This window comes from Ogataea parapolymorpha, chromosome VII (assembly GCF_000187245.1).
Source record: "Ogataea parapolymorpha DL-1 chromosome VII, whole genome shotgun sequence".
Lineage (NCBI taxonomy): Eukaryota > Fungi > Ascomycota > Pichiomycetes > Pichiales > Pichiaceae > Ogataea > Ogataea parapolymorpha.
Window position 1 is genome coordinate 485,850 of NC_027860.1, and position 19,445 is coordinate 505,294.

The 19,445-nt window shown below is 47.6% G+C and overlaps 13 protein-coding genes across 13 annotated transcripts; 5 read left to right on the forward strand and 8 right to left on the reverse strand.

Moving 5' to 3' along the window:
• Positions 1 to 14: 14 nt before the first annotated feature.
• Positions 15 to 899, forward strand: HPODL_02657 (uncharacterized protein; the record flags this gene model as incomplete). Its single annotated transcript, XM_014076971.1, has 1 exon — positions 15 to 899. One exon carries the CDS (start codon positions 15 to 17, stop codon positions 897 to 899), a length of 885 nt encoding a protein of 294 aa, XP_013932446.1.
• Positions 900 to 1,517: 618 nt separating this feature from the next.
• On the reverse strand, positions 1,518 to 2,129 carry HPODL_02658 (Flavin-linked sulfhydryl oxidase localized to the endoplasmic reticulum lumen; the record flags this gene model as incomplete). The annotated part of the gene is made up of 1 exon (XM_014076972.1): positions 1,518 to 2,129. One exon carries the CDS (start codon positions 2,127 to 2,129, stop codon positions 1,518 to 1,520), a length of 612 nt encoding a protein of 203 aa, XP_013932447.1.
• Positions 2,130 to 2,187: 58 nt separating this feature from the next.
• Positions 2,188 to 3,174, forward strand: HPODL_02659 (Protein that interacts physically and genetically with Tap42p, which regulates protein phosphatase 2; the record flags this gene model as incomplete). Its single annotated transcript, XM_014076973.1, has 1 exon — positions 2,188 to 3,174. The coding sequence occupies one exon, from the start codon at positions 2,188 to 2,190 to the stop codon at positions 3,172 to 3,174; it is 987 nt and encodes a 328-aa protein (XP_013932448.1).
• Positions 3,175 to 3,216: 42 nt separating this feature from the next.
• HPODL_02660 (ferredoxin-NADP+ reductase) lies at positions 3,217 to 4,587 on the forward strand (the record flags this gene model as incomplete). The annotated part of the gene is made up of 1 exon (XM_014076974.1): positions 3,217 to 4,587. The coding sequence occupies one exon, from the start codon at positions 3,217 to 3,219 to the stop codon at positions 4,585 to 4,587; it is 1,371 nt and encodes a 456-aa protein (XP_013932449.1).
• A 27-nt stretch (positions 4,588 to 4,614) lies between these two features.
• HPODL_02661 (F-type H+-transporting ATPase subunit f) lies at positions 4,615 to 4,965 on the reverse strand (the record flags this gene model as incomplete). Its single annotated transcript, XM_014076975.1, has 1 exon — positions 4,615 to 4,965. One exon carries the CDS (start codon positions 4,963 to 4,965, stop codon positions 4,615 to 4,617), a length of 351 nt encoding a protein of 116 aa, XP_013932450.1.
• A 1,113-nt stretch (positions 4,966 to 6,078) lies between these two features.
• Positions 6,079 to 8,019, forward strand: HPODL_02662 (uncharacterized protein; the record flags this gene model as incomplete). The annotated part of the gene is made up of 1 exon (XM_014076976.1): positions 6,079 to 8,019. The coding sequence occupies one exon, from the start codon at positions 6,079 to 6,081 to the stop codon at positions 8,017 to 8,019; it is 1,941 nt and encodes a 646-aa protein (XP_013932451.1).
• A 99-nt stretch (positions 8,020 to 8,118) lies between these two features.
• Positions 8,119 to 8,961, reverse strand: HPODL_02663 (uncharacterized protein; the record flags this gene model as incomplete). The annotated part of the gene is made up of 1 exon (XM_014076977.1): positions 8,119 to 8,961. The coding sequence occupies one exon, from the start codon at positions 8,959 to 8,961 to the stop codon at positions 8,119 to 8,121; it is 843 nt and encodes a 280-aa protein (XP_013932452.1).
• A 399-nt stretch (positions 8,962 to 9,360) lies between these two features.
• Positions 9,361 to 11,673, reverse strand: HPODL_02664 (Vacuolar import and degradation protein 27; the record flags this gene model as incomplete). Its single annotated transcript, XM_014076978.1, has 1 exon — positions 9,361 to 11,673. The coding sequence occupies one exon, from the start codon at positions 11,671 to 11,673 to the stop codon at positions 9,361 to 9,363; it is 2,313 nt and encodes a 770-aa protein (XP_013932453.1).
• A 282-nt stretch (positions 11,674 to 11,955) lies between these two features.
• On the forward strand, positions 11,956 to 12,672 carry HPODL_02665 (uncharacterized protein; the record flags this gene model as incomplete). Its single annotated transcript, XM_014076979.1, has 1 exon — positions 11,956 to 12,672. One exon carries the CDS (start codon positions 11,956 to 11,958, stop codon positions 12,670 to 12,672), a length of 717 nt encoding a protein of 238 aa, XP_013932454.1.
• Positions 12,673 to 12,703: 31 nt separating this feature from the next.
• On the reverse strand, positions 12,704 to 13,444 carry HPODL_02666 (Peroxisomal membrane protein PEX17; the record flags this gene model as incomplete). The annotated part of the gene is made up of 1 exon (XM_014076980.1): positions 12,704 to 13,444. One exon carries the CDS (start codon positions 13,442 to 13,444, stop codon positions 12,704 to 12,706), a length of 741 nt encoding a protein of 246 aa, XP_013932455.1.
• Positions 13,445 to 13,477: 33 nt separating this feature from the next.
• HPODL_02667 (Mediator of RNA polymerase II transcription subunit 5) lies at positions 13,478 to 16,078 on the reverse strand (the record flags this gene model as incomplete). The annotated part of the gene is made up of 1 exon (XM_014076981.1): positions 13,478 to 16,078. The coding sequence occupies one exon, from the start codon at positions 16,076 to 16,078 to the stop codon at positions 13,478 to 13,480; it is 2,601 nt and encodes an 866-aa protein (XP_013932456.1).
• Positions 16,079 to 16,448: 370 nt separating this feature from the next.
• On the reverse strand, positions 16,449 to 17,441 carry HPODL_02668 (uncharacterized protein; the record flags this gene model as incomplete). Its single annotated transcript, XM_014076982.1, has 1 exon — positions 16,449 to 17,441. One exon carries the CDS (start codon positions 17,439 to 17,441, stop codon positions 16,449 to 16,451), a length of 993 nt encoding a protein of 330 aa, XP_013932457.1.
• Positions 17,442 to 17,559: 118 nt separating this feature from the next.
• HPODL_02669 (uncharacterized protein) lies at positions 17,560 to 19,173 on the reverse strand (the record flags this gene model as incomplete). The annotated part of the gene is made up of 1 exon (XM_014076983.1): positions 17,560 to 19,173. The coding sequence occupies one exon, from the start codon at positions 19,171 to 19,173 to the stop codon at positions 17,560 to 17,562; it is 1,614 nt and encodes a 537-aa protein (XP_013932458.1).
• Positions 19,174 to 19,445: the final 272 nt, after the last annotated feature.

Sequence of the window (19,445 nt, forward strand, 5' to 3'; positions counted from 1 at the left end):
TATTTTTATTTTTCATGTTGGAACAAGTGAAAGAGCGCCTGTTGCTGCTGTTCCGCACGGGAAAATACGCCCAATTGTCACCGGAGGACTTGGAAAAAATATATCAGGTTTCTAAGACGTTTCTACGGCTGAATGAGTCGAAACTCGCCCCACTGGAGTACTACACGCTCCTGGAACTGCACTATTTCCTTTGTCTGCTGACAACAAGGGACACAGAGGCAAAAACGGCGCTGGACCGATTCAGCGACAGATTCGAAGCCAAGGACAGTGAGAAACTAGTTGTTCTCAAGAGCTATTACGTCGAAATCCTCGGCAAGAAGGACGCCCTCGAATACCTGGAGAAGGCGGCCGTGCCGTTGATCCAAACAAGACCGAGTCTGACGGCAGAGCCTGTTCAGCACCACGAGAAAGACCTGCGACAGATCGAAAAGCGGAAGGTGGCGCTCAAAAGCGACTCGCGAGCCAGCTACATCAAAAACCTGCTTGAATATATTAACGATACTCCGCTGGATTACGAGTCGTGGATGGAGCTGGCAGAACAATACGTTGCTCTTGGCGAATACGAAAAAGCATACGACTGCGTCCAGGAGGTGCTGGTGGGCGTTCCTGCCGCGTACGTGGTCTGGTGTCGTGCAGGAGAGCTTTGTCGGCTGATGTTTCTTCGCGACGGACGCGGCAAAGAGGTACTGCAGCAGGCGACGAGATCCTTTATGCGTGCGATCGAGCTCTGCGAGCTCCACACGCGCAGCTGGTGCGGCCTGCTGGCTGTTGCGAGAGATCTGAAGGACAAAAAGCTGGAGGCTGTTGCCAGAAACAAGCTGGAGCAAATCGTGGAGGAAGGCCGCACAAACGACACCGATGTGCAGAGAATCCGGGATGTGCTTGCACTCATTGGCTAGACAATGGCGCAACATCGGGAATCTTGTTTGGTGGCTCGGACCTGCTGTTTCTCAGAGTACCTGCTCTGTGGGGGCCCCCACAACTCTGGGATGAGCCCATCGCGTGTCTTTTCGGTATATTTAATGATCATGAGCGAGCTGTTGGACGCATTGATACGTTCGCGGGCAAGCTCTTGTTTCAGCCGGTTGTTGTACTGGTTCAGTCTCTCCAGCTTCATGGTCTTCATCTTGTTTAGCTGGACGATTCTCAGCAGTTTCTCGTGTTCTGCGTCTGTGGAGTTACCTGACGCCTTGAATGGGCTTCTTTGCGCGTTCAATTCCATCGTTGCCACTGTATCGTACTTTGAATGTCCTAATATAATTACTTTAAACAAGCCTAATTAGCTTGTATCAGGTTTGCATCCCAACAATACATTTCGCGGCTGTGCGGCTTGCGATGTGGTGTTGTGTGAATCAAACTGTTGCAACACATGTCTGTGTTTTGCCCTATCGAGGCTGTTGTGTGACCGTTTTAGGAACGCGCCGTAACATATGTAACCACTATTACAGTTGCATACTTTATATAACAGAGAACTGGAAATAGTTCAATTCGGAACCCCCACGCAAACAAACCCTTGTTCAACCCCCCACCATCTGCTCCTTCGACTCCAGCTTGATACTTGCAAGATGCTCTTTAGTGTCCTTCTCCTGGAGCTCCTCGGCTTCGTCCTGGCCGCAACCGCAGTCGTAGTCCTCTAGAATGGTGGAGCAGTCGTATTCCTGCTTGTGAAGTCTCAAATTTACCTGGTTATGGATGTGGCAGCCCCACAACGCAGCGGTTTTTCGCGAGCTCAGCTGTGGAGGGTATTTTTCCAAGAACACAGCAAAGTGGCGGGCACAGTCTCCACAAGGGTACACAAGGGCAAACGAGCGAATATAATCCGCGAGATGCTGTTTCTGCTCGGGCGTTGGCGTCTCTGGATATCTGGCCAGGATGGTGTGGAATAACTTCCAGGACGCGTTTCCTAGCTCTGCTTTGAGCGTTTCGTTGGCCATTTTAGGCATGAATGGCACCGTGTCTTTGACCTCGACCGGCTGTGTCTTCTGCGAGATTGGCACAGGGGCATCGAGGTGGCTTTCCGAGAAGGAGTTATTGGCAACTGCAATAACTAGTATCACCAAGATCACCACGGTGCCGAAAACCACGCCTGGAGATTTTTTGTAAGACCGCAAAAGTCGTGAGATATTCATTGGTATGTGGATGATTATTATTTCTAGGGACTTTTTAAATTTGATTCAATCTATTTCTATGTCAGATCGAGTCCCCAAATATAACCGCATCGACTCGTTCCAGATCGATGCTGCGCGCCAGATGCACCAGCTCACGACTAGCAGCAGAGTGCCAATGCGTCCTCCGGTACTCAGGACGCCCGAACAGAAGCCCAAACTGCCAGTCTCGACAGATTCTCCCAGTTGCGCCTCTTGCGGTACCGTTATAACTCCGGGCCCTGTGGCCACGTTGCCCATCAAGGACACCCCGAGCATCAAGGTGGGGGAGTTCAAGATATATACTGCTCGCCACCCGATCCTCAATGCCACCGAGATCGACGAGTTTGAGTCAATTCTCAACTTGCCTGTTCCTGAAATGATCTTTGGAAATAACCGAGTTCGCATCAGCCACCCGAGGCTCGAGATCGATTTTTGCGCGCTGGATGCCCTCAAGCTTGTGGAGTCAAACCCGTCAAACCTCATACAGGTCAGCTACGCCTCAGAATGGGTGAAAAGCCGCCAACATAAACACCACAACAATTCGGATGTCGTGCTCGAAATGTACAAACCATTCGACTGGACCTACACAACCACATACAAGGGCACCGTAACGGGGACGGCACTTACACGTGACGACGAAATGAAGATTCCTTTGGAAAAACTACAGCGACAGGACCCGATTTTGTTTTTCGATGAGATGGTGCTTTACGAAGACGAGCTGGGCGATAACGGCATTTCAGTGCTGAGCATCAAGATCAGAGTCATGCATTCGTGTTTGCTCCTATTGCAGCGATTATTTGTGCGCGTCGACAACGTTCTATTGAGGATATGCGACACGCGAGTCTACATTGATTTTGAGGACGATTTGGTTATCCGGGAGTTCAAACAGCAGGAGATCGAGTACGACAAGTTATTCCGTCTATGTACCGGCAATGACCCGCGCAAGATGATGCGTGACATCAACTGGTGCTCGCAAAGACTGCCCGTGATCAAGGTCGAGCGCGAGTTTGCCAAACTGAGTATATAACTGAAAAAAAAATATTAATCTATAAACAGTCAGAACACAGTTATGAGGTTACCCCGGCCTCAGCTGATCAGGTTCTTTTCGACACCTAGAGTTGCCGTGATAGGATCCGGCCCTGCAGCATTCTACACGTCACTCGACATCCTCAAATACGACATCCCTGTGCAGATCGACATGTTTGAAAAAAGGCCGTGCCCGTTTGGACTGGTCCGGTTTGGAGTTGCCCCCGACCACCCGGAGGTGAAGAGCTGCCAGGAACGGTTCCACGATGCCAGCAAGGACCCACGGTTTCAGTTTTTCGGAAACGTGGAAATTGGCCGCGATATTAAGCTGAAGGAGATCTACGACAACTATGACAGCGTTGTCTATGCATATGGGTCTAGCAAGGAGAACAGGCTCGGCATCGCGGGAGAGGACCACCCTGCAGTGATCAACTCGAAAGATTTTGTGGGATGGTACAATGGAGACCCGAGAAATCAGGATCTAAATCCGCCGCTAGATAAGGCCGAGCAGGTCACTATCATAGGAAACGGAAACGTGGCCATGGATATAGTGAGGATTCTTCTCGCACCTTCCAAGCATTGGGAAAACACCGATATAACTCCATATGCACTTGACATGCTGCAGAAATCCATCGTGAGAAAGGTCACGGTGAGCGCGCGGCGTGGATTTCTGGAAAGCAAGTTTTCCAACAAGGAATTTAGAGAGTGCCTGGATCTAAACAAGTACGGTGTGGCTTTCACTGGGTGGGATGCCGAAACTTTTGAGCCGCTTCTGGCAGGAATGAAATTGGGACGGGTCGAAAAAAGAAGGCTACAATTGGTCCAGAAATATTGTCAACCTGCTGCAGGGGGCAAGTCGTGGAGGCTTGACTATCTGCAGACGCCCCTGGGGATCAAAGTTGACCCGAAAGAACCTTCTCTGTTGAAGGAGACCATATTCCGGAAAAACCGAGTCTTGCCATCAGGGGAGATTGTGCCCGCCGAAGAGCTCAATTCGGTGTCGAACCAGCTACTAATTCTGTGCATAGGCTACAAGGGCGAAGCATTGGCTGAGTTTGGCGAGCTGAATATCCCCTTCGACGCCAACCGTGGAGCAATCCCCAACAAGGAAGGCCGCATCGAAGGTGTGGAGCGATCGTATTGCGTGGGGTGGATTGCCAACGCATCCCGCGGATCAATCAATTCTACAGTCGCAGATAGCAGTGTGGTTGCTAGCCACATAGTGGCCGACTTGAGCAAAGTTCAGGACACGGCTAAAAAAGGCAGAGAAGCCATAACCAAGCTGCTTGCGCAAAGAAACGTGAAAGCGATCAGCTGGGATGACTGGGTCAGGATCGAGCAGTATGAGCGGTCGCAAGGCCGCAAGCTCATAGATTTCCACTCAATGCTGAGTGTATGTAACGATGGCTCATGAATTCAATTGCTATAAAGTCTAATCATTCTAATGCTCTTTGTGGTGGGACAAGTGGAAGTAGTACTCCAATCCGTAACCGACAGCGAGGAAGAAAAGCGAAGCGTGCAATAATGGAGCTCCAGAGCCCGTGTCGAAGTACTTTTGTCTGTACAATCCCAATGGACTCTTAGCCTTTGGGAACGAGGCCTCACCTCTTGGCAGTTTGGAGTAGAAAGACACAATGTGTTGCATTCTCTTTGCAGCAGGGTTGGAACCCAGGTTGGAGGCGGAAGCAACCTTTGGTGGGATCAAAGTGGTCAAGTTTCTTCTGAAAACAAAGGACATGGTGGCGATGTGTTTGCACAAGTTTTCGTATTTTTGGAAAAATTCGCGGGCCATTTTTTTATTGGGTTGGCATAAAAGAAATGCACATGTGCACAACGTATATGAATCTTGGCTCACGACAAAAGATTGTGTCGTATGATAAGCTCGACAATTAATTTGCCCATAATAGAAGAGTAATTACGTTGTGGCGTACACAAAAATATCTGCAAAACAACAACACAGATACGAGGCGGAGATGCCTCCAATTTTGTAGCGAGATACGCCCCACATGCCAATATGGCGTTAAAATTGTAAACCCGATCCGGGGGCTGTTTTGTGGTGAAATGAACGCCAGTGAACGTTCTGCGTGAATTGTGGATATGACATTTTATGGCATTGCTAAATGGTAATTTGTGGCTGGTCTCAGCTAGATGTGGGTAAATGCAGGATTGAAAGGGTAGTGAGTAAAATTACCTCTCGGTTTATTGATCTCTGGGTTGCTAATAATAAAAGGGAACAAATTACTTGCATTCAACCCACACGCCATTGATCTCCCATAGGCTTGCGTTTCTTACGTATTAGTTCGCGCATAATTAGGCTTAAAAATCGTCCCCCAGATCTGACCCAAATCTCAGCGATAAATCAATATTGGATCTAAGGGCTCGTAAAAAGGAGGGATAATAGGTAAAAGGGCACAGTTTCCGATAGGCAGGGAATTCATCAAATTCTTCCCCTCCCATGTGCTCGTCAAACTGCACAAGTCAATCTCCTCCTGCACAAAGGAGAACAGGCCCAGTATGCAATGCATAGCACATCTTGCGTCCCAGTGTAGATTTGTGAAATTATTAATTTTGTGTCTCCCTGATATGTGAATGATATCGCAAATTCTTTGTTCCAACTCAAGCTTTTTATAATCTTTTGTTTGCTGCTATCAGGACGCATGTCAACGCATGGCATGTCATAAAACTCAATATGATTGGACGACCGAACATGGTGGAAAAAAGTATAAATTCCTAAGGTACTGCTCCCGATCTAAAATCAGAAGCTCTGGGAGTTCCATGTTATTCTACCCTTTTCCATTAAACTTGAGTTGTGTACACTCCGCTTAGTGTATTACCAGATTTTTTGAGAATACTGTCCGTTTTGGTTGTTTGGTGCCGCATGATACAACCTGAAACAAATCGAACAATGACATCCTCACCCGTTTATCTTCCACTATCTTCCACCGCTAAATTTCGTGTTGATGGTGCCTTATCTTCGAGCCAGATTTCCGAATCAGGCCGCTACATCACCCGCATGGGCCCAAGACCTATGTTCACACAGGACCAATTGGTCAATAAATCGAAGAGCCCTGAAAGCCCTAAATCAAAATCTCATCCTGCAAGATCTCCTACCCAAACTACTCCTCGCACCGTCCGACTGATCAATTATGATGACTATTCCTACTCTCCTACAAACTTCTCAGTATTCCCGGATTTCGACCTTGATACGTTGGATGTGTCACAAAACTATGACTTGATTGGCAATAGTAACTACTTTGCGACTTCGGTTGAACCCGGGTCTCCCGGGGTGCAGAAACCCAGCCAACACAGCCACTATCTTTTCCATCCTCTCGCCAATGAGGATTCCAGCACTAACCGCTGCTCGCTTCCCAACCTGCCTGCTTCCGACCCAATCGTGGAATACCCTTCACTCTACGAATCCAGTTCAACAACATGTTTGAACACCCTTTCCTCGCCCCCAATGCATCCTTTTTCGTTAAAAACCCGTTCCTGTAGCGAAACTGACACATCAAAGATCCAATTTTCTTCCTTCTTCGAATTGGACGAAATCAGTGATGTGAGTGACCCAGAAAGTAACGAATTTGATGACGATGATGATGACGATTACTATAATGATGACACAGATATGATTGAAGCGCAATCCCAATATTTGAGTCCTCCACAGATGAATGACTCCAAACCAGAAAATCTGGAGATCGATGTTGGTTGCAACTCAAAGAAAATTTGGGTGCAGGGACTTCCCAAGTTTGCCTCTCACGCTAGTGGCTCACAGGTTGCCAAACAAGATGCACCCGCAATGTTAACACCAACCAGTTGTTCTCCAACGGAATCCGGTTCAGGTTCCGTTGCCCCCATTACACCTCCCAACTCAATGGTTTCCAGGAAGACTCTTTTCGCGGAAAGAGATGACCAAACAGAATTACAAACGGAATTCGACCATGTTTTCGATTCACTGGTGTTTGATTTGGAGAACAAGGCATACAGCCACTACAAATCATCAATCAAAATCCCGTTGCCCCCACTTTCACAGTCAAGATACGATAAGATTACTGAATTGGCAGCAAGTAAAAACCTAGATATGGGCCAAGTTGATGACGTCCTCAAATTGTTCAAGTTGCGCAACTTTGATTTGAAACTTAGACTGCTATCCAGGGTTTTAGGTCAGAGACGAGAGGAGCAAAATTTTTATCCCGAACACACCAGCGATAAGGGGTTAGTCTTGACTGAAGCCAAAGATGGAAGCTTGAGCATCCTCGCTAAAACTTATGCTGGTCATGAGGATAGCTGCTCAATAATTGAGAATTCGATCATTTCATCTTTCAAGAATATCAAAGAGTTTGCTATCTATTTCAGGCAGCCAAATGATACGGGATCGAAAACTAAAAAGCCATCTGCAGGAGGGAAAAAGCAGAGATTGGGAAAATCACGATTGACACAAGACAGTGAGCATGGAAGCACAATTTATATCAAGAGACCTTTGAATTCGTTTATGTTGTACCGGACATCGATGGTGAAAGCAATTGTTTTACTTTCTTTAATAGACTCATTATCGTCCTTCGTTTTCAAAAGATTGCAGATGCAATATTCATCTTATGATCCACAAGCGGAATTGGAATATCTCAAGATGATTGATTCCAACCTTACCGAGTCTCTTGCCCAGGAGTTGAGGCAAGAATGTGTTATCCACAAATACAACCACCATCTGCTCATTCAGATAGTTGCTGTTATGTGGTCAACCGAGCTCAACAGTGTGAAGAAGACATTTATTTCGTTAGCACAATCTGAGAAGAAAATTCATGCCAAATGTTATCCCAACTACAAATACCACCCCCAAAGAAAGGGATGACTTTGTCTGCTTCTGAGTTGCTTGAGTGTCTGAGCTGAGTATTACTATTCTCTAATTCTATTCTCTATTCTTTTATAGTGGTAGGGTCAATTTAGAGTCTCAAATTTCAATCTCTTCCACTTTGGCGCTATCAAAATCGTTCCAGCTAGGAAGCCTCATTTTTAAGTTTGGTACAGTCATCTCGGGGTACTTTTCTGCCAATGCGTTCTTCAGCAACTGATACAGAAGCAGGTATCCTTCACCAGTGAAGTGGATCCCGTCCAGAATCAAGTTTTTGGAGCTCTTTAGCACGCTATTCTTGGCGTATTCCTCATGTGCTGCGTACAAATCCACAAATGGGACCTGGAATTTCTCGGCAAGCTGCTTCAAACCGTTTGAGTATTTCAAGTTTTCCTCGTTTCTACGGAGGATGCCCTTTTTCACATCTCCTGGGTTCAACGATTCCCAAATGTCGGGATAATGGTGGCCGGGGCCGATGACCACCAGCCTGATATCTCTATCCAAGATCTGTTTTATGATGAACTCCATGTTGTCTAAAAATTCGTCGTAGGGGACGCCATCAGGTTTTGCCAACGCGGCATCGTTAGTCCCCAGAAACAGTGTGGCCACTTTGCATTTACTATACGACAGGTCGTGTTCTATACGTAGCACCTTTTCAATCATGTGTCTCCAGTAATGTGAATTGTACCCGGAAAATCCGCGATTGATGATATCCATGCGTCGAGCATAGTCGTGTTGAAGTTGGCCCATGAAACAAAACTCAAGCGAACTATGTTCGACAGTATAGTTGCCGTTCTTATCGTATCCGTCTGCCAAGAAATCAGAGATAGGGAACGGATTCGCACATCGTTCGGTGATAGAGTCGCCAATGAGCAGGAACTTTGGGAAATCCAACGCGTACTCATAGTTTTCCGGATATCTGGCCGTTGGTACAATCAGCATTTTAATGCTGATTATTATCTGAGATGTAACTAATTACTCTGGTTTTCCAAATCCGTATATCGCGATTTGAAGTTCCTGAAAATTATTAATTTTCCATGTTGGAGGATTGGCTTTACAAGAAGGTAAGTGCTACTGCTGAGACGACTAACACCAGCTCATCAATTCCAAAGGCTTTCACCATTTTGTACGCAATGTCCATGCATATTTGAATAATCTTCCGCGGCCTCGCCGACATGATTCGCAACCGGTCTTGAATTATACACCTACGACGATACATAAAATCAACGCCTTTCGACGCCTTTTCTGGCAGGAATTGAAGCACAGCTTTGGATTCAAGCGCTGAGATTCTGGATCGATTAATGACTTATATAATGACTATACATGGGAAACAGAAGAGGACTAATACCGTGACTCTACCACGCTGAATTGTTCAGAGGCCTTTTTAAAAGCCCTGTTGCTGGCCATCGAGACATCATTAGGAAGAGCAAACACCACTTTCTTAGAGTCGTTGAACTTGAAGTCTCCAGAAGTGATATTGGAGTCGTATCTCATAATGCTGTAAGAAGCGCTATCGTTTTGCAATGCTTTCTTAAAATTCCAAATAATGGCAAACGGACCCACAGATGTGACGATCGCAGTTGGCTCTTTTTTCTTGGTGTTTCTATTAATGCTGAAGTTGGCCTTGGTGAAATGAGGTTCGCTACCAGTAGCATTGCGGATATATGCAAGATGTTCGGGTCTAAGAGACAATTTCTTGGGGACGGGTTTGGAGTCCTTATCGAACGACTTCTCAAACCCGAGGCTGTTCTTGTTTCTGCCCTGTTTGATTTTCACGTCTAGCAACAGAAGATACTTGTCGCATGTTGCCAAGACAAACCTTCCGTCGTCGGATGTCGTCAGGCCAACAAACTCGTCGCCGAGGGCTGGAATAAGGGTCTTTGCGTTTTTTCCCAGCTTGTCGTACAGCTTTATTTCCCCGTTCTTGGTGGATGCAGCAATGTATCCATCCTCAGTCGTTGCAATTTGTGTGAAGTTGGTCTTGGTCTTGTACTGTTTGAATTCGCTGTCGACCACTTTTTCGCGCAAACGAGGATCGACTCTGAACAGCGACTGATGCGACAGTCCCAAAAACGTCTGGTCTTCAGTAAGCTCTCCAAACTTTTCATTTGGGGCGAAGTTGACCACCGGAAGCTCAGAATTATTCTTCTTCAACTCCCAGTCTTCTACCACCTTACCATATTCTAAATCCATCTTGTACAACTTGTCCTTGTCATTTTTATCCTGTAATATCATGATAGTATCACCTTTTTGCAGCATCATGTTTCCTGGACTAATTGATTTGCCCTTCTTCGTAGCACTGGATATGTTTTCGATCGCTGTGGAGAACTGAGGCTTGGAGTCTTGGTCCATTCGGAAAACTCCCAATTTGTCTCCACGCGAAACAAACGCCAACTCATCTTTGTACGCCAGCTTCATGCCGCTATTGACTCCGCTCGCGCGGAAACGCTTCATTAATCCGTTCTCGTCATCTTCGTCACTGTCGCTATCGGACACGAATAGCTTGTTGTTTCCGATGTTGGACGGCTTTTCGTCGTCACTTTCATCTTCCGATTCGTCTTCGTCAACGTCCATCTCATCTATTTTGAGGTTGTTGATGGCGTCAATCATGAATTGCTGCTCGTCATCTTTCAAGGTCACCCAGCTGGTCTTGTTGTTGGTTTCGTACAAACACTTCATGAACCCTTGCTGGAAATCCTCGTAGCTTTTTCTGCTGGGGAATTGAAGCGCCCACGTGAGCACTAATGAGTCTGAGTCCACGTTGAATGTGAGCGAGAGCGAGTCAAAGTCAAAAGCAGCGTCGATTGAATTGGTGATGCTCACATTCACCAGGGTCTTCTTAGTTTCTGGGGAGATCACTTCTAAATCGTAGCTCCAGGCATCCTTTTGCAATATTCTAGCCAATGCAGAGGATACCTTCAGCTGGTAATCATTCGTGACCTCATCGTACAGTAAAAGGTCTGCGTTGGTGTAAAACAAGAGCTTTGGGTCAGTAACCTCGAGAGCGTCTTCAAAGTTGTCATCAGAGTCAGAGTCATCCACTGCTTTGCTAGAGTGAATATTAGCAGATGTGCGTAGAGTAGACAATAAGTCGGGATCGTCGTCAAACAAAGATTCTCTATCGAAAACAAATTCCTGCAGATCCTCCAATTTGAGATTTAGGCTCGACTTTTTATACTTTCTCTCGTACTCGCATTTGTACACTGCCAACATGAACTGGTTGATGCTTTCCACAGAAACGGACGGATCAACACGAAACTCAAACATGTCGCCAATGTCTCCATCTAGGTCCTTCCACGCAATGACGTAGGTGCCGTGTTTCTGGAACAAACAGATTTTGAGTTTTTCATCAATAAGGAACGACTTCAGTGAACTGGTGTCTGTATCAAACTCTTCCTCATTGTCTGACGCATCCAATTCATCGTCATCCAAAAGCCCCTGGCCCTCCTCTCCAGTCTTATTGATGCTTAACTGATAGTTGAAGGGCAAGGAGGTCTCCCTAATTGAAACAACAACGTCACTGAAAAGGCACTCGTTTTCGGACTTGGGGGATTTCGGAGACCGAATCAAATATAGCTGACCAGAAGGAATCAGAATCAGCTCGTCTGCTGAGGCCTGATTCGCATTGGACAGCAGCCTTTTAATGATATTCATGGAACAAAAGATTGTTTATATTTTTTTTTTTCTCCGAGGGCAAACTTATCAGGATACACAGACACAGAGAAATCTATTATGAGAGAACTGGACAACATCTAAGGGGTGGAAGAGGATCCAGCAGGAGACATAGCTATGGATGCTTGTTTGTCCCGAAGTCCTTGGATGGAAGTTGATTTGATTATCGTGCTCTGGTCTGTTTGCCCCTGTCGCTTTCCTACCCCAACCTTGCACCAGTAGTTTAAAGATATTTTTCAGATAAAAAAAATTCCCTGCCCATAAATGTTCCTACGCCGTTTTAGCAGCTTTGTGGCGCCCTTGAAGCGAACTGACAAGTGGGAGCTCCCAGATTTGGAGAAGCTCCCGGGTGGTTTCCGAGGAAAAGTTTATAACCGCCGAGACTGGAAAGAGCACATTGCCAGGAACACAGATATATATGCCAAAGAAGAGGCCGAGAAACCGAAACAGAAAGTAAAGCTGCCTCCGCCGGGATGGCGCAAGGATAAATCGTTGCCGCTGTACATGAGGCAGAAGTATGCACTGAAAGAAAAAGCGGCGCAGATGGACCTTACAAAAACGAAGAAACTATCCAGACAGGCCATTGAAGGAATCCGGGTGTTGCATTCCAAGTACCCTGACGAATTGCCGAGCCACAAGCTGGCTGAGTTTTTCAAAGTGCCAGTTGTTGCCGTGGCGAAGATCTTGAAGTCGAAATGGAGTCCTAAGCCCCACGAGAGGGAGGCCAAGGAGAAAAAATGGGAAGAGCGTGGAAAAGAGCTGCGGCGCAAGATCTTTTTGGAAAACCAGTTGGAAAAGTTCTTTGAGGCCAAAGAGCAAGAGCTGGGATTAGAACTGCCGTACTTTTTCAAGCAGGAGCTGCGAGATTTTGCGAATTTGCATGGATTCAACGACCTGGAGGACCAGTTCTACCATCTGAACGAGATAAGAGTCAAGAGAGAAAAAGAAGCCCCGGCCCTAAAGTTGGAGGACGATATTTAGAGCGCGCATGTACATAACGATCATCAATAAATTACTTAGTTCTAGCTTGTTGGACGACTCTGCGCAGATCGTCCAACTCGTCGCGCAGGTCGTCCACGAGATTCAGTTTGTTTGGGCCTCGGGCGTAGTTGAGGCTTCTTTTGAATAAATACTCACGAGGGTGGTCTGAACTCACCATTTCAACGCAGTTCTTCAGCTGCTTCACCTGGAAAATTAGCGGCTGCATCTCGCTCACGTCGCTGGCCGCGAGTCGGCCGCCGAACGAGGGGACACTGTTTTTGTGATGGTAGCTGCTCACTCGAATCTTATTGAGGGTATCCTTTAGCCTGTCGAGGTTTTGGCCTAAGATCACCGTTTGCGACAAATTGAGCTCGTTGTAATCCCTCTTGGAGACCTCGTCGTCAAAACGCACCCCGCGAGTGTGCTCCTCCTGCACGACCACGTCGTCCTCATCCGTCTCTGTCGAGCACATGCTGTCTTTATATAGCAGGCCGCGATAGTTCAGCTCTACGGACGGCACAAACTTAACCTTGTCCACAAGGTTCCCATAAAGAGCGCGCAGATGGCCAAAACAATGGTTAGCCAGGTCTCGCCGCCGTTCGAAGCTCAATTTGAGCATCGGCTTGATCACCAGCAAAACAACAGCATAAAACGCGGCAAGGCCATAGCCCGACAACGCCAGCAGCCGTAGCACATACCGTAGCGTCCCGTGCGGTCTCACTGGCGACACAGGCCCTGCGTCTTCTGGGAACGCGATCGCAGCAACAGTCATTAGTTTGTCTTATTTTTCTTTTCGCTAGCCTATTTATTCCCGGTCGTGCGTGTACCGCACAGCCAGGTTTTTCAGCACTGTTGCAACCAGCGTGCTGGACTCCTGCGCAATGGCCGCTATGTTGGCCTGAAACAGGTCCGGGCCGTGCTGTTCAAACTGTTCCTGAGGTTCGGGCTCGTCCAATTTTGCTTCTTCGATGAACCCAAACAGGTTTGCGTCAAACGTCATGTCGCCGATTTTGTCGTTCGAGTCATTCGAATCGTTCATCTCGTCTTCTGCTGGATACTGCTCAATTTTGACTTTTGCGCGACCGGTGCGATTGTAGATGGCAGCTGAATCTGTGGACGCCACCATCCACTTCTGAAGTGTTTCCGGTGCGTACCACGAAGCATAGTTGATCATCAACGTGGCCACCAACTCGTAGCTCAACGGCTCAAATAATGATGGCTGGTACTGTGCCTGTTCCTGCAGCAAACGGCCTAGCTCGTGGTAGAAAAAATCCAGCTGCTGTCCGGCAGCATTCTTGTACACCTCGACAAGCTCGAATGTCTGCGAGGCGTCGGAGTCGATCACAAACGCAATTAGGGCGTCGAGTCTCGTCGCCGGTGCTGGCGGCTTTACAGGAGACGACCTGATGCCGCAATTAAACAGGTCGTCGTTCGCCATCTCCAGTACCATCCCGTGCAGCACGCGCAGCTCTCCCGCCAGCTCGGCACCTGCAAGCTTCTCCAACACCTGCCCAAACACCGACCCTTCGAGACTGCTCTCAGTCCACGTGAGCGCAGTCAGGTGCCGTAGCACGTTCAAAAAAGTTGGCAGCAAGAACGGCTGGTGGCAGTATTCGAGGCCGCTGACAAGGTCGTCAAATTGGATCATCCCCAACTGGCACGCACGCACAGCCTGGCCAACCACGCACGGGATCGCGACGTAGTATTCGCGCACCGAGGCAGATTTTTTGAGCAGCTCGTCCGAAACACCGTCTGTGTTGTTGGTGTCAAAGAGAGAGGCTACCCAGTCGCTCATGACCGCGTTGATGCTCGACTGCGGGTCCTGCAGTTGCTCCATGAGCGTCGTATCCAGCAAAGGGTCCCAGTCTGCCATGATCCTGACGGCCTCAGAGCTGGCGTGCTCGCGCTTAAGATCCAGGGAATATCGAAAACCGCAGTACGCCACAAACAGCAGTAGGGCGCCTAGGTTCGCGTGCATGTCCTGCAGGTTTGACGAGTCGCCGTCAACGTCCATAGCATCTTGGGCAAACCCGCGGTCGATCGACGCGTCGAGGTAAGTCACCAGAGGTTGCACGAAGATGTATGGGTTTTTGTGCAGCACCACGCCGTCTAGTACGTGCGGCACGCTTGTCAGCGCCACCAGTAGCCGCTTCAACCGCGCGTGGTCATCTTCCTGGACAAAACGGGTGACAGCGTCCGTAACCAGCTGCGCCAGTCGCCGCTCACTAGCCAGCGTGCTCACGGAGCTGACGAGCTCGCACGCTCCGGACTCTTCCAGCGATACAAATTCCGGATTTGCGTCCTCAAACACCGCTTGGAACCGCGCCAGATCATCCTGTGCGGGCAGCACGTCCCCCACATCAGCCACGAGCTCGCACTCGGCCAGAATTTTCATCAGCTTCTGTTTGAGCTCGTCGTAATCTTTAATCGTCTCAAATGCGTTCGTCAGTGTATCTCTGAGGTTCTGCTGGCTGATGGTCAGCAGCTTAAACACCTCCGGCAGCTTCGACACGATGAAGTGTTTCCATATGTGCTGGGTTCTATAAGTGCTCAGAGCAAGGCCGTCAAATAGAGACACCGTGAGTTCGAACGCGATCGAGACGTTTGTCGTGGACGTGGCCACCGAGGACAGATTCAACAGGCTCTTAAAACCTTGCAAAAAAGTCTCGCTCACGGGGGAAAATGCCACGGTGATCTGGTGCGCCAGCCAGACAATTTTCTTGAGTCTCGATACCTTGATAATGTTTCTCGACACACGGCCCGTCTGCTCCTGCGCAGGCATAGTGTAGTCTTTCTGCATGGTTGACAGGTTGTAACTTTGGAAAAAGCTGTTCAAATAGCGGTAAGCTGTGTCGTGGTGTTTCTCCAGATATTCGAGATACTGCTGCACCAAGGAAGTGCAAGAATTGTCTGGGCCCGGACAGCTCTTTAGCACCTGCACCATCAACTTTGCGATCATCAGGGCCTTTTTGGGGCTTGTTTGCGGCTGCATGCTGCCTTTGACAAAGGAAGTTAATTGTGCAACAAATTCAGGACTGTCGATGGCCTGTTTCCACGGCACTTTACCCGAGATCTGGCTCAGCCAGATTAGAATGGCCAGTTCGTCGTTCTCGCCGATGCGCACCATGTACTTGCCAAAAAGCGCAGTAAGCCCATCCACTGCACCTGTGAAGTCACTCTCCACGAGAATCTCGTGTACATAACGGAGTTTTTGGGGGGATTGAGCGCAATTTGTCAGAAGACACTGCAGATCGACCTCCTCGTCGCTGTTGGCGGCCACGCGGTGCTTGAACTCGCGAAACAGCTTTCCAAATGCACTGGGCGTGTAGTTTTTCTTTAAGCTCACGTTCACCAGCTGTTCGAGTGTCAATTCGACATCTGTGGAGGGAATAGATATCGAGGACATGAATAAAGTGAAAAATAATGATAGGAAATTAAATTGTGCTTAGATAATTTACAAGGGAATAAATTGATTATGACAACCTACTGGTGAAGGTACTTAATACACCATTTTCTTGACCTTACAGCTCTCTTTACTTTGAATTGTACCCATTTTGAGCGTGGGAGTGCAATTATGCTACAGGAACAAATAACGAGCAATATCTGATCCATCCCCATTTATACAAGCGTGGTGATATGACACTATTGATTAAATCTCCTCAGTTGCTGTGACCAGGCAGGCTTACTACTGACCACTAAAGACTAAATAGGGACATTCAAATATCAAGCAGCTTTACTATAGGGTTTTTTCAAAGACTGAAATCAGTGCACGTGACCTACTCATTCAAGATCTGCAACACGTCAGTGAGCACGCGCTCAAACACCTCGTTCCGCTCAATAAACAGCGCGTGTTTGCAGTTGTCGTACCACCGGATCCGGATTTCCGGAATAGCTTTCACAAAGCTGTGCACGCCACGAGTATCCGCCAGAGGGTCGTCATAAGTCTGGCACACTAGGAACTTGCAATGCTTGAGCTCCGCATATTTCTCACGAACCCTATCGCAGTTGTCCAACAAATATAAGCCGCGCCTCAGAATGTGTATTACCTCTTCGATCGTCCCTGGCTTTGAGATCAGACGCACCTCGTTGACCGTCTTGAGCCACCTCATGTCATTTGTCAGTCTGTTCCTGGTGGCTAGCTTTCTGAGTTTCTCCTCTTCCAGAGCTTTTTGCAGCACTTGTTGCTTTTTGACGATGTCGACGTCTGTTTTTTGCAACGTCAACAAGTTGAGCAGCGGAACGTAGCTCAGAACTAGCAGGAACAGGAATTTCCACAGCGAGTTGTTGTCACGGTGCAGCAACAGTGGTGAAGATGTCACAACGGTCCGGATTTTTTGCCTGTTGGCGCCATTCATCATGTAATTGAGGACAATGGCTCCACCCATTGAGTGGCCTATCAGACACAGGTTGTCGCTCTCGATGGCCAAGTTGTAGCTGACAAAAAACTCAAGGTCTCGGAACGTGTAGTGGTCGTTGGTATAATCAAGAATTCCCCGAGGCTTCGAAAGCCCGTTGCGGCGCTGGTCAAATATGAAGCATGCGTAGCCCTGAAGAGTAAGAGCATCCATCATGCGAAGATGTAGCTCGCTGCATTCCCTGTAACCATGCACAAACAAACACCGTCCCTTGTACTGGATATTTGGGGATGGCTCTAGAGTGATGCACCTAAAGTTGCAACCGTTGTACGTTAGGTAGAATTGCTTCGTCCGTGCCTGTAAAACGTAAGGTATATAGAATGGTGGCTGGTAGTCTATCACTCCAGTGACCATCAGGAAAGACACCCAACTAGCAAAGTTAGATTACAACCGGTTTATAGGGACGCGCCTTAATATCGGCGATGCTGCCACATGGTGCTAATATTAATTACCCTTTTGGGGAGCAGCTAAATTAATGCGCGAGTCTAAAATCTAAACGTTTAGACCCCACGTCGGTGGTATTCAATATATAATTTTCGCGCTCTGCCGGATCCATCATTTGCCACTGCCGTTCTCTTAAGTGGTTCACATACATGTAGTACGCCTTGGTGAGAAGTAGAACAGGCAGCATGGCCACCGAAAGCCAGAATAAAATCGTGTTTCCTTTTCTGTACAGTGGAGCATCGCTTTCGTGGTAAATATTGGCCGAGATCAGAGACCCGATCTGTGCACACATGTAGTAGAGAGAAGTAGAAACGGATCTGGTCTTTAAAGACCTCGAGTTGCGCGAGACCCAGCTCAAGCAAATGGCATGAATATAAGGTAGCCCCAAAATGAGCGTGCAAACTGCCCATGTTCCCCATTTGTTCACCATCGAGTCTTTCCAAAAGGCCAGCACGCCAACAAGAGGGATCTCATAAAGCGCAAACAGACAACAGACAAGCGATCTCTCGTTCACCTTTTCGCTCAGCCAAGTAATTGCAATCAATAAAATAATGTGTATAAAGCTGTAGGGGACAGTGAGTAAGACGGCGTTCAGGGTAGTAAAGCCAAGGTTTTTTAGCACCAAAGTCATATAGCTTGTCAGCAAATTCAAGGGGATGTAGGCCAGAATTCCAATGATGTAAAGAGGGTACATATTATAATCCAAAAGAGCATATATCAGGTTGGAGGTGGTGACTCCTTGTCTGTTGTTCATGTCGCCCTTCGAGGGATCGTCTCTCAAGACTTTGTTGACGATGATTTTCTCCTCTCGCTCAGTGAACCACCCTTTTTTGTTCCAGAACCGCTTGGTTTGCACCACGGAGGGAGCCATCACCAGGGCAGACACCAAAGCAATGAGAAGCGTGAAAGCTCCTTCAATGATAAAAAGCCATTGCCAGCCTGCCATTCCCAGAATACCACGCATCCGCAAAATCCCATAAGCCATTAATGCTGTGCCAATTTGAGTCAAAGACAAAGCTGTCCAAAAATAGGACAGCTTGATTGAAAGCTCGCTAGAAGTAAAGAAATAAGACATCCACAAGACCAGTTCAGGAGTAAACCCGCCTTCCAAAAGCCCTAGCAATGCCCTCGTCGCGTAAAAAGAATGCCTATTGGTCATTTTGCATTGTAATATAGCCACCAGAGACCATGAAACCATTAAAAATGGCACCCACCGGTCGACACCCAATTTCTTGCAAATCAGCGACGAAGGGACCTCACTGACAATAAAAGCGACAAAAAAAATGGTGTTCCCATTGTTGTACATGTCTGTGGTAAGGCCCAAATCTTGCAGTAAGTTGTCTGCAACCGCCTGGGCCAGATTTCCCCTATCAACTTGCAATGCAACAAACATGAAGCAAGCAAGCGCAGTAACCTTCATATCAAGCTTGTGCCCTAAATCACGCTCCTCCTCAAGAGTCCAGCTGAACAAAGGGTCAAACCGTTCTCTGCATTCATACCGACAATCTCTGTAGACTTTGGTCCAGTAGCTGGCCACAAATGGGTCCAGAAATGGATTGGTGGTGTTGCTCAGTGAGCTACCTCTGCGTTTGGAAACGGAAACAGTCTCTCCACCCTTGCTATTCTGACTATCCAGTTCCATACTCAAACTATAAACCTACAATGTGTCGCCTCTTATCTCTGGAGGGAACATTCGGGCTGTGTTGGAGATGCTCCCCTTATTTGGTTCACGTGGGCAGCTCCATTTAAACGTCAGATTACAGAAATTAATTTGTAGTCACGGGCTCCTTTTGTCACATGACAACCGAGCGGCGGGGTGGCTGCGCCGAAAAAAAAAATAAACCTAATATAACCGAGTGTTCTGTTTTTTGGGCCGTGCCTTTAAATATCCGTGAGTCATCTGAAAAGTTTATT